A 13,236-nucleotide genomic window follows, 5' to 3' on the forward strand; every position below is an offset into this window, starting at 1 on the left:
CCGCTGTGATATCTGCAATGTCTGAACTACCTGTCAAATATGCAAATGTTGGTGCAGATTCGTTGCGTAATTGCCCCAAATCTGCAGCGGAAAAACTCTGCCACGTCTGGCCGTGCCCGTAGAGGCAACAATTTTGTAGACACTGCTTCCTCGGAAAAGAATACAAGGACTCGGTCTTTGTTATTTAGGTATAAGACCCCCATCCACCCCTCCCGAAATATTGAGTAATAAACACAGACATTAACATTTGCTATTTATTTTCATAAACATGAGGTATTTCAAAGTGCTAGAAGAAAAAAAGCACTAAAAATAAAATAAAAAAATAAGTACATTGTTTGAAAAAAGAATGAATAAAAAAAACAAACAAAACAAACATATACGGAACTCTGAAATGTTCCAGTTCTATGCGCCAAACGAGACACGAACAAATACAATAAAAAAAAACGAAGAAAAGACCAACGAAACAGGCTAAGAAAAAAGGCATATATAATACTTTTCTTTACAAAAGTTCTCCATTCAAAAAGGTGATAAAGTAAATATCTACTCAAAACTTTCACAACTCATTTTCATACGAAAATATAAGTATCAAATTTAGTTATGTATCAGCATCATACTAAAGTATACAGGCAGTGTAAGAATTAGTCCAGTACATAACAAGAGATTAACAATATATTTGTATACAAAACATGCTCCTCAAACATTGAGGTGTTACAGTACTTGGGTCTGAACTTCCAGTCTAAATATCGGTAGTGAGAGCTACCCAGAATAGCCCCAGAAAGTTGCACGAAGAAGGCAAGTATTAATGGTATATACAGAGATTCCTCCAGAGGTACAAGTGCTAACCCCAGAATAGTAACATCAGTTACAATGAGCACCATAAACAAATTTTTTTTTATGAATCTTACAAAAACAGATGTGACCAGCAGCTCAAAAAAAGGCTCACAACATGAAAAAAACCTACAAAGTGTATAGCAAAAAAAAATAAAAAAAGATATAATAAAACAAGTAATCATTTGGCAGTCTACTCAACTCAGAAACCAAAGAGTCATCCAGTTGTTCCGAAACGATGACGAAACAAAAATATACAATAAAAAAAAAAAAATTGTATCTTCAACTGCAGAGTGAACGGGATTGGAAATTGAACCAACATTCGTATTGTCAAAAAAAACGAAAAAAAAAAAAACTTTGTTGTTTTTTTCTTTTCTTGTTTTGCTTTGAAGAATCAAAATTGTGCAAAGTGGCAGTGACAGTTTCGAAAGAGAAGGAGATCAAAGGGACAAAGTCTAGCAAGTCCGTGCCTTCTCGATTTTCTTGAGGAGCTGCTGCTGTCGGAGTTGAAGTTTTTCTTTCTCCTGTAACAATCTTTGTTCGTCAGCCTGAAGGGAATGAACGTATTCAGTGGCTTTTTTGAGAATGACAACTTTAGCGGCCTTGTCGTTTTTAACAAGTTCGGGTACGTGGTCCCTTAAAGTGAGAAAGCTGGACCTCAAGTCGTTGCGACGTTGGCGCTCTAGGATGTTGTGGTTGCGTCGCCTCTCGCTGTCTTCCGAGTCGTAATTACGAGGACTGGAGCTTTTAGCCTTTGGTTGTACCACATTCTTTACCACGCGGGGAGCCTCGTTCTTTTGCTTTTTTTGAGGCGGCGCGACCTCCTCCGTCTCTACGTAGGGAGATGGGGCAGCGTAGTTATGTTGTTGGTGCACCGGAGCACACCGCTTGAGGATAAGTTCGGTGGGAAGGTTCTTTCCAGAGGCAATGTTGGTGGTGGATTTCGAGCGCAGTACCGCCTGGCACGTAACTGGCCTGTTGGATAAGGAGCGCCTTTTCTCCACTGTGACAACATCGATCTCCTCCTCTTCGTCATCTTCCTCCTCATCATCATCATCTTCCTCATCATCTGACAAACAAAACAAAAACAGTGTTACCATGGATACACAGAATCTCAGAACTCTTTTAAGTAACTACTTGAGACGTTACAACTCCCACTAGACACATTTATACAAAAATTTGTGCAAAAATCTGACCGTCTTCTATCAAAAACACTAAGTATGATTCAAAATATATGTATACGTCTAATTAACCATTTACACTTGATAATTTTTGCCAAATAAAATATGAACCCTGCAAAGGTAAGACAAACCAGAGGGCATGGCACACTGTATCACGCCCTCTGCTACGTGGATTAAACACAGTGGAACAAATTGTAGTTAGATACAGGCTCTGAAAAGAGCAAACTGGAGATTTGCTGTACTTGGTGGGGGGGAAAAAAAAAATAAAAAAAAAAAATTCAACAAATTGTCTGCCTCGGTGACGGGGAAAGACAGACAATCGTCGGGTTTGTTTCGAGGCATAATGTGCTGCTGGTCATCTGTAGGCCCCTTTAAGCCTGGGCTTTGGTTTCTAGCCAATAAGACAGCTGTTGTGAGGAAGTGCTTCCTTGGAGCGGTCTTGGCACAAATAAGAAAGGGGTTTAGCCGGTTTACGAAGAGAAATGTATTAAAATGTAAAATTATTTCATGCTACTTTTAAAAAGCAAAAATCTTAAGAATATTTTTAAGAAATCCCCAAAAATTGGAGATTTAAAAAAAATAAAAAAAATTTAAATGGCAATTATAAATGCTTTTTCCAATGCAACTTAAAAAAAAATAATAATGATCAAAAAATTTTTTTACTTAATAAAAGTTAGGCCATGAGGGGGCTCTGCTGACAATTCTAAGTTGGAACTAGAATGGTAAGTGATTCAATCGCAATGTTTTGTTTTACTGGTCCAGGATTAAAGATCATTACAGAAATGTAAAAAAACAAAACAAAAAACTATGATTTTTTTTAAAAAATAATACATATTAATTTTAAAAGAGCAGGTTTATGCAATACGGTTGTGTCGAATGTCTTCATTTCGTAAGTGGTCACTTGGGGAGGACCATTAACTTGGCTGATGCTATAAAATTTGTCATCACACCACTTGAGCGGTGATGTTTTTGTACAGTATTTTTGCCCAGCTACAATTAGTAGACTGGTAGAATGGCCAGCGCTCGGATTGAGGGGGCTTGGTGGGACATTGGTGTTGTAATTCTGCCTGAGAAGCTGCTTTTTAAGTTGTCAAGCATCTGTTACTAGTAACTAACATGATAGGATTACCTTTCAGATACACAGCAACCCCCGTCTGCCGCTTCAGCTGCCTTAAAAAGGTCTTTCTTAATTCAATGAACCCTTTCAGAATTAAAACCAAAAAAACATCGCCATCTGGTGGTCTTGGCGCTCAATAGGCCACCGTTGATTGGCCTCTGGGCGCTCTGCTCAATGCTGGTTATTGGAGTGAGGTCAAAGAAAAAAAGGACTTTGTGAGCTGAAGTTACTGTGTCAGCTGTTTGGAGGGTTTCTATTCTATGAAAATGGACATCTTTTCTCCAAGGACCATGGCGGAGCGGAAAACATGCCCTTGACCCAACTCAAGGTCTCATTTCATCTTGAATTTGCTGGAAAATTGATGAGACGACTTACCAAACCGTGTCACCTTGTACAATGCAAATTTGATTTGGCAAAAACATGGACCATTTTGACCCAGAGGAGTAAATACCACGTTGAATCTAATCATGGGCATATTATACAGCGAATATACCAATCTGGTTAAAAGAGAAAATAGCAATGCAAATCAAGATATCTGAACCTGTCAGAACCACGTTGTTGGGACTAAAAATTTCTCAGGTCCCGATAAAATGAGTGAATTCCATAAATCAGGACAGACAATACCATTCACCTCAGACATAATTGGCGACGTACCAGCCTGGGCATTGCCTGCAAGTATTAACATGATATCTACCATTTACAACTCATCTAGAGTCACTTTGTAAACACACCCACAAACACAAGCGTATACACCCCGTCAGATGTCTACCATTATCCACAAGGCACTTTCATGCCCCTCGGCGCCAAAGGTTGCCCCTTATATCACAACGTTATGATTTTCTCCAAAGGACATACATTGGGGTCCTCATGCAATTCACTTATGTTGTGCTGCAAACAATAAACCCGGTACCCTCTCTGTATGAAGTCATTATGCCACCTTATATTGGCAGCCAGTTTAACCATATGGTGCCAATGTTACTTTATCCGATACGTGTAGAAAACAGGTACAAATAGCAATAATGTATTTACCAGATTCACTGTGGCTGTCGTCTCCAGAGCTGGCGCTGGTTCTGCTTGGCTGGCTGCAGCTTCTGGCTGGTGCATTAGAGGGTACAGTGGTGGATATGGCACTGGCGGGAGGATTGGCGTGCCCAATTCTGTTGCTTTCTCCCTTGTTGATTGGGAAGGGGAAAACCACCGCCGGATCTACACACTGGGACGCAGGGTTGTTTAAATCCTCTCCTTGCCCAGGTAAGTTGCTGGCAGAAGGGGTGACGGTTTGGTTCTGGGCTCCAGATTCTACCATCCCTGCAGCTTTACCCAGCTTCTCATTGACTGCCCTTTCTAGCTTTTCCCTGGCAGAAAAGCCACTCCACATACAGTCCTGGATAATGATGGACTTGAGGTTGCAGGGGGACAAACCCAGTTCTGTGCTCCAGCCAGAGCCCCCAAGCAAGTCGGCTTCAGGAGGCAACAGCAATAACTCCGATGCCCAGTCCAAGGCATCCTCATCACCCGGTAACCCATAATCAAGTAGGGGCCCCTGCCCAGGAGACAGAGGGTCACTCTGTAGCCCTGCTCGGCTTGGAGAAAGAGGAGGCGTAGGGAGCAGTTCAAACTTCTTCCAGATGTCTTCCCCTGGGGGGGCACAGTCCGGGCCACACAGATAAAAATCATCCTCGTCTGGGTAGAAACAAGGCTGCAAGGAGTCAAACTCCAGGTCCGGGTTCTTGTTCACCACCCCGGGCATCTTCCAGCTCTTCTCAGCACTCAATACAAATGTACCACCACGGATGACTTATCCACGGATCCAGCCACTGTCAAGAAGAGGAGAAAATGATAATCATGCGGCCACGGCCAAACTATTAGATGTCAATAAGCGTGGGTGACGCTGCCAATGATCCATGCAGTTCAGGGGGTGTTTCTGGAAAGAGATGCAGGCGAGAGATGCACAGGGAGGGCTGGACTGCGAGAAGGACTCTGCACCACTCAATAGCTACTCCCACCGCACTCCTGAATGGATGTATATGCAGAAAGCATGCAGTCTGCTGGTGTGTGTGCCATGTATAGGTATAGCCCTGAATGCTGCCACACGCCCTGGTGCCATCTATGCAGGAGACACTAAGTGCCACTCCACCAGTGTTATCATTGCAGCTGTCACCTCCCAGCCCTGACACTGGAGGTGTCTGCAGAGAAGGATCATGTGTAGTGTCAGATCAGATGGGCAATAGTGACACCAGTCGTCATGACATGCAGCACATACAGAGGAGTATACAGTATACAGGGCAAATCTCCAGAGTAGGATTAAACAAAGCAATAATGGTGAGATGACAGGCACAGACAGAGAGGGCAGGAGATAGGAGAGCCGGTCTTACCTCTGTCTGCCCCTAGTTGCTGCAGTCACTCCAGCTTGTGGCACTGGCAGTGCCTGCTCTCTCACCCCTGCACCCTGGCAGTGCCTGCACCCTCTCCCTGCACGCTGCACTCTGTCACTACATGCACTTTCAAGCTGTTGGATATTATTAACTTAAAAAAAAAAATGACACACCCGAGAGAAAGGAGGGGAGACGGGGAGAAGAGACCCAATTCCACCCTCCTCCTCCTCCCCTCATTCATGAAGCCTCCTCCTGGGGAGGTGCTAGATATTTAGCGCCAAAATGCCTCCCCCTCCCCTCGACTGTCCTCTTTCCTTTCTCCGGCTGGTAATGTGAGCCTGCTGCTTATCACCCAGTAGATGGGAGGGCAGGGATGGTGCCGGCCACACAGCCTGTCATCAGGGGAGGGGGGCTCAGCGCTGTGTGTGAGATCATTGTCTCCTCCGTACATTGTTCAGCATCCTGCCTGCTGCAGCCTCCGCTCACATATACACCGGCTTATGTAATAGCATGTGCAGGCGGTATTCTATCATATGCAGTCGGTGTAATAATATGCAATGCATGCTTTGTTATATAATATGCAGTCTAATATGCAATGCATGCTGTTATATAATATGCAGTCTAATATGCAATGCATGCTTTGTTATATAATATGCAGTCTAATATGCAATGCATGCTGTTATATAATATGCAGTCTAATATGCAATGCATGCTTTGTTATATAATATGCAGTCTAATATGCAATGCATGCTTTGTTATATAATATGCAGTCTAATATTCAATGCATGCTGTTATATAATATGCAGTCTAATATGCAATGCATGCTTTGTTATATAATATGCAGTCTAATATGCAATGCATGCTTTGTTATATAATATGCAGTCTAATATGCAATGCATGCTGTTATATAATATGCAGTCTAATATGCAATGCATGCTGTTATATAATATGCAGTCTAATATTCAATGCATGCTTTGTTATATAATATGCAGTCTAATATTCAATGCATGCTGTTATATAATATGCAGTCTAATATGCAATGCATGCTTTGTTATATAATATGCAGTCTAATATGCAATGCATGCTGTTATATAATATGCAGTCTAATATGCAATGCATGCTGTTATATAATATGCAGTCTAATATGCAATGCATGCTTTGTTATATAATATGCAGTCTAATATTCAATGCATGCTGTTATATAATATGCAGTCTAATATGCAATGCATGCTTTGTTATATAATATGCAGTCTAATATGCAATGCATGCTGTTATATAATATGCAGTCTAATATGCAATGCATGCTGTTATATAATATGCAGTCTAATATGCAATGCATACTGTTATATAATATGCAGTCTAATATGCAATGCATGCTGTTATATAATATGCAGTCTAATATGCAATGCATGCTTTGTTATATAATATGCAGTCTAATATGCAATGCATGCTTTGTTATATAATATGCAGTCTAATATGCAATGCATGCTGTTATATAATATGCAGTCTAATATGCAATGCATACTGTTATATAATATGCAGTCTAATATGCAATGCATGCTTTGTTATATAATATGCAGTCTAATATGCAATGCATGCTTTGTTATATAATATGCAGTCTAATATGCAATGCATGCTTTGTTATATAATATGCAGTCTAATATGCAATGCATGCTGTTATATAATATGCAGTCTAATATGCAATGCATGCTTTGTTATATAATATGCAGTCTAATATGCAATGCATGCTTTGTTATATAATATGCAGTCTAATATGCAATGCATGCTGTTATATAATATGCAGTCGGTGTAATAATATGCAATGCATGCTTTGTGTTTTGAATGGCCGTCGTTTGCAAATGCAAACTTTGTATCCTGTGTAACCTGTGCTCCCTATGATCTGCATGCTCTATCTGCATTGTTTGCCGCACTCTGTATTTTTGCACTGGGCTGCTGCCTGTTCCCATGTAAATAATACATACGGTAAACTGACCCTATGGAGCTACAAGTGACTTAGTTGTCGTCCTACTTGGCAGCCTGTGGCTTTCTTCCAGCCTCCTGGGTGCGTGTGGGCTGATGAGAGGAAGGCGCAGCCCGTGTTCCTGGAGAGTCTGCAGCCGCTCTGTAAATAAATAAGCAATTGGCAGAACGGGGCGAGGAGCGCGCCGCCTGGTGGCCGCTGAGTGTATAGCGCTGGGGGGTATCGTTAACTGTATGGAGTCAGTATGTGCACAACATATATGGATACACTAAACGACAGGGTACACAGATGCAGCATACCATGCCTTTAACTGGACATTTGGTAGTCCGGCACATATCTACAAAACAGTTTGAAATACCGCAAGATGGAACGGATAATCTATCCTGAGGCAACAAACCATAGTACATGCATTGTCTTCCTGGATGTTTTTCACCGTCACAAAAAAAGTCCAATAGTCCAGAATATATGATGATCCAACACTATTTATTATGACAGATTAGAGGAAGTTTACCGTACATTTTTTGGATGCCAGACTTTCCGACTTTCCGGGCCATACAGAGAAAAAATAAATTGCTGTGCATGTCGATATAAATTGTATTTAGCCATTTCATCCGGTTTCTGATAATCCAGAAATGTATTTGATATATTTACCTCACAGAACTGCAAAATAATCTGTGAAATCAGAAGACCGCGCTGAAATGACAAAATAGTGCTAATAATACATTATGGGCGGTGGTCTACCCATACGATACATTAGTTTTCTGTCTGATAATCCCGAATATTTCATTTTCCTACGCCTTTTATATCAGTTAATGCCAGATTAAAGGAATTTTAATAGAGCGACCCTCCAATCAGAAGCAAAGCTTTGACTCCAAACTGCAAATATATAGACATTATACCTGTTGGCCGATCCTGCCTACGTTCCAGCGTTCCGGGCCCCTGTTGTCATCCTTCCAAAATGGGCGCCACCGTTTTAGACTTCCTTGTATACAGTGTTTTTAGGGTATGTGCACACAAAGCTTTTTGCCAAGCACAAAATATTTGCCTCATAATTTCTTCCAGGTTTTTGAGGCAGAGCTTTTTTGACCCCATTTTTCTTTTTTCTTTTCTTCTTTACGTGTTTTTTTTAAATGTAGGCAATGACAAAACGCCGGACTCCAAACGAACTGCACATTTTTTCCCGCCTTCCATTGATTTCAATGAGGGTGCAGAGGTGGAAACTACTGCAAGATATTGCATGACGCTTTTTTTTTTTTTTTTTTCCGTGAGCAAACAAAAATCGCCTGGGAAAAAAAAAATCGCCTCTACCTCAGCGTAAAAAATTTTGGCGTGAATTGGGCTGTAGGAAAACTAAGATACACTAAGACCCCTCTTCAATGCTCTCTGTTGGGCCAGCGCAGTTTGGTTAGGGCGGATGTTATCCCCGTTGGGGGCAAGTGGAGGGGGGGGGGGCATGTCTAAATTCCTGAGAACGTTTTGCATAACGTGCTCTGAGACTGTGGAAGCCATTTTCGAAAAAGATAAAAACGGGCCTGGAATGGTGGCAAAATTGTACGGGAGGAGGAGGGTACCAGGTGTGATGACTATAGATTTGCAATTTACAGTCAGTTTTACTTCTGACTGGAGTGTCTCCTTAAAGAAAATTCAACTAAATTGTTATTGTGATTATAGAGACTGAGGGTCATTGTCATGAGACTGTTATTTTAAATAAGAACATCTGTAAGATGTCCATAAAGGGTTAAAACAGTACGCACGCAGAGCGCCCGCTGTACAACATAGGGGCTGAACGGCGCCTCAGGAGTAGAACCCGGTTAGTGCGCAGCTCTCTACCAATCAGTGTTGCCGAAAATGGCTCTGCTCCTAAAACTCAACCTACATGTCGTTCTCGGGAGGACCGCAGAAGCGGCTGTAGCACCCCCCCCCCCCCCCCCCCCCAAACACCGCTAAAGCAAGGGCCTGGACACACGTTGGGGGAGGGCCAACATGACCAGGGTTACTGGAGAAGTAGGGGTTAAAGGGTTCTGGAAGAGCGGGAGAATGAGGGGGTGGTGGCATAAAGGGGACGTAGGTTAAGGAGGGCATATAGGGTGAGGAGCAGCAGCTTTGCGTCATTCAGAGGGACCGTTAGCCGTTGTCCCGCCCTTCCTCTCTGTTGGTTTGGTTCTTAGTGTTTGTTTTGTGTTGTCATTTCGCGGTATTGCTGGTCTTTTTTCTTTTACAGGGGACGGCTGGTGGTGACATTAACGGTGTGGAGTCACGGTGGCAATATGGCGGATTGGGGGTCCTTGTAGTTGGTGGTAAATTGAAGTGGGGGATTCATCACAGGTATGGTCCCTAACAATTACACAATTGCTCATGGGTATGGGCTCCTGCTGGGTGCTGTCCCGGGGAGCGGTTTTTCATCCTTGGCACGCCAACTGCGGATTAGAAAGGTGCCTCTGAGCCTGTAGGGAGACGGCTGGGCGTAAGTAGTTATACAGGTGGGCAGTTTGGCGCCAAATTGGTAGCTCCAAGGACTCCCCTTTCCTCGTTACGTTTTATTTATAAAGCAGTGTTTATGGTAATAATAAAATGGCTGCTGTGGCCGAATTTATCCAACCCACTGTCTGGTGTGTTTTACTGGGGAAGTGTAAGTGGGGTGGGGACAAGGTGTGGCCACGGGGTTAGATAAGACGGGAGAATAAAGGGGAAGGGGTGTTAATAAAAATTTAGAATAGGGTTAATATAGGACGAGCTGTGTAATCCCAGGGTCATGCGCCTCTGCTGACCATTGGAGAGATGAATGAGTGTATCCAGGCAGAACCCGGAGCTGCCCAAGTCGTCTTGGCGTATCTGATCAGCTTGTCCGGATTAAGACTAGGGCTACACGGCGACATGAAAATCGCCATGTCGCTTGCGACAGCGCAGCTAATGATCTCCTATGTTGTTTTATTTCGATATTCAACCTAATACGACTGGCTGGACGTTGGGTTGCAGGTCGCATGACGCTTGTGACGTGCTTTCCATAGACAGAAATGTAAATCACGGCCAAAACTGTGCAACATCAAATCGGCAAAAAATACCCTTTTTTTTTTTTGTCGGGCGACGCTCATGTGATTTGATGTTGCTGTGTAGCACTAGCCTAAGGGTATGTTCATTGAATTCAACAGGGAAATCCCGCAACAAATAAGCAACGTTTACGCAAATACAATTGATATGCTGCGGATTAAAAAAAACGCACCACAGGTCAATTTGTGTGCGTTTTTTCTGCTTATCATTTACGCAGCATGTGGATGAGATTTGCTGCGGATTTTCCGCAATGTAACCCTTAGGCCTTATTCAGACGAACGTATATGTCCGTGTGCTGTCCGTTAAAAAAACGGACAGCACACAGACTCGTGCAATTCAATGGGGCTATTCAGACATGCATTGTTTTTCACGCAGCGTGTGTCCGTTGCGTGAAACTCACTGCACGTCCTATTCTGGTCCGTTTTGCAGACCACGTCGCCCATTGAAGTCCTGTTGGGTGTGTGAAAATCACAGCAACAGTTGCTAAAGAAATGCTGAGAAAACAAAATAACAAAAAAAAAATGCACCAACACTGACATAAAAAACTGCGTTCCGCACACGGATGGCACACAGAACTGAAATACGTTAAATACGGTCCTCTTTGTGTGGACGCAAAATGTACACGTTCTTCAGAATCAGGCCTAAGGCCTCATGCACACGATCGTAGCCATGTTCACGGCCGTGATTTTCGGGTCGGCCGGGGGCGGAGTGTCACCCGCAAACTGCCTGCAAATCGCGGGCCGTGCACATGGCCGCGGCCATTATTTGCTATGAGCCTGGACCGTAGAACACGGACGTAATAAGACTTGCCTGTTCTTTCTGCGGTCCGGGCTTCTGGGCCATGCACGGACTGGAAACCACGGTCGTGTGCGTGGCCCCATAGGAATGAATGGGGCTGCAATTCTCCCGTGGATTTTCGGGGGAATTGCGGCCGCAAAAGCACGTTCGTGTGCATGGAGCCTTAGACTGTGAAAGGAGCAAGAGTGTAGGTTCACACGCAGCAAATTTCTGTCACTGTCCCGTTCATCTCAATGGAACTTGCAGAAAATCATGTTCATGCTGCAGGAAAACGCCATTCACGTGTATTGAAGAGATTTGCAGTCGCAGAAATGTCTGCAATAAATCTGTCGGGTGTGAATGTACCCAAAAGAGGAGTATAAGGCCTCGTTCAGACATTGCAGGTTTGGTCATTATAGGCATTATTTATAAAAACCGTTTAAGGCCCTGTTCACACGGAGTATTTTGGCGCGGAAACTGCTCCGCAAAACTCGTCAAAAACCGTCCGAAAATACCTCCCATTGATTTCAATGGGAGGCGGGGGTGGTTTTCTCCCGCGAGCGGTAAAACCGCCTCGCGGGAGAAAGAAGGGACATGCCCTATCTTTGCGCGGTTACACCTCTGACCTCCCATTGACATTAATGGGAGGCAGAGAAAGCGTATTCCGCTGAGTTTTGCTTTTCTGTTTTCATTATTTTTTTTTTACTACTATTGAGCGAATCGCGCGCGGCACCCGGAAGTGCTTCCGTGTGCCGAGCGTGATTTGCACGCACCCATTGACTTCAATGGGTGTGTGCTGCGCAAAACACTGGCAAGTATAGGACATGTCGTGAGTTTTACGCAGCGGGAATACGTTGCGGGAAAATCACGACCTGTCAGAACAGCCCCATTGACTTACATAAGTCTGTGCGACGCGCGTGATTTCCACTCGCGTAGCATGCACGTAATACACGTTCGTGTGAATAAGGCCTAAGGCTGGGTTCACAAGGAGTTTTTTGCAGGCAGAAAATCTGGAAATTCCATTTGGAATTTTGAGGCAGATTTTGATCTGTCTGCACGCTGATTTTTGTGGCATTTTTTGCCCGCGGCCATTGAGCGCTGCGGACAAAAAACTCAGCGAAAAACGCTTTCTGTGCCAGAGACGTAAATGTCCGAAGATAGGGCATGTCGCTTCTTCACGTGAGATGGTGTTTCTGCAATAAATGGGAGGTTTTTTCTGATGCGGTTTCTCCGTCAAAAAACATGTCAATAAACTCTGTGTGAACTTACCCTGAGGGTATGTTCACACGAGGTCATTACGTCCGTAATTGACGGACGTATTTCGGCCGCAAGTACCGGACCAAACACAGTACAGGGAGCCGGGCTCCTAGCATCATAGTTATGTATGACACTAGGAGTCCCTGCCTCGCTGCAGGACAACTGTCCCGTACTGTAATCATGTTTTCAGTATGGGACAGTTGTCCTGCAGCGTCGTACATAACTATGATGCTAGGAGCCCGGCTCGCTGCACTGTGTTCGGTCCGGTACTTGCGGCCGAAATACGTACGTGACCTCGTGCGAACATACCCTGACATGAAAACTGGCCTTGTTGACCATAGCAACCAATCACTGCACTGCTTTCATTTTACTAGACAAGTACAAGAAATGATTTGTTGTTATGGGCAACAAGGCATGTTTTGTTAGTTTTCATAAAGCTCTCATTTTGCATCAGTATTATAAAGCCAAAAAGAGCACTGGATCCCAAATACCTCAGAAATAGGCCCTGTTCACACAGTTTTTTGCAGGCAGAAAAATTGACCTGCCTGCACTCTCTTTGCCGCGTTTTTTGCTGCACTTTTCATCCGCTGCCATTGAGCGCCGCGGGCAAAAAACGCATTAAAAAAATGCCTTTATGTCAAAGCCGGAAACGCCCAAAGAAAGGGCATGTCG

At 43.6% G+C, this 13,236-nt stretch overlaps 1 protein-coding gene across 3 annotated transcripts; it reads right to left on the reverse strand.

The window, feature by feature from the left end:
- Positions 1-236: 236 nt before the first annotated feature.
- MYCN (MYCN proto-oncogene, bHLH transcription factor) lies at positions 237-7,632 on the reverse strand. Of its 3 annotated transcripts, none has more exons than XM_075861085.1 (3): positions 7,495-7,632; positions 4,156-4,943; positions 237-1,897 (listed from the first exon to the last, which is right to left on the reverse strand). In XM_075861085.1, the coding sequence occupies exons 2-3, from the start codon at positions 4,874-4,876 to the stop codon at positions 1,284-1,286; spliced, it is 1,335 nt and encodes a 444-aa protein (XP_075717200.1). In that variant the 5' UTR covers positions 4,877-4,943; positions 7,495-7,632; the 3' UTR covers positions 237-1,283. The 3 variants fall into 3 exon arrangements, with proteins under 3 accessions (XP_075717200.1, XP_075717201.1, XP_075717199.1); XM_075861086.1 differs by having other exon boundaries at positions 7,531-7,618; XM_075861084.1 differs by lacking the exon at positions 7,495-7,632 and adding an exon at positions 5,502-6,106.
- Positions 7,633-13,236: the final 5,604 nt, after the last annotated feature.

This window comes from Rhinoderma darwinii, chromosome 4, assembly GCF_050947455.1.
Source record: "Rhinoderma darwinii isolate aRhiDar2 chromosome 4, aRhiDar2.hap1, whole genome shotgun sequence".
In the NCBI taxonomy this organism is placed as follows: Eukaryota; Metazoa; Chordata; class Amphibia; order Anura; family Rhinodermatidae; genus Rhinoderma; species Rhinoderma darwinii.

Coding starts and splice junctions, on each gene's coding strand:
- MYCN (XM_075861085.1), bottom strand. CDS start 4,876: ATGCCCGGGGTGGTGAACAAGAACCCGGACCTGGAGTTTGACTCCTTG. Junction 1,898..4,155: donor CGACAGCCACAGTGAATCTG/GTAAATACATTA, acceptor TTTGTTTGTCAG/ATGATGAGGAAGATGATGAT.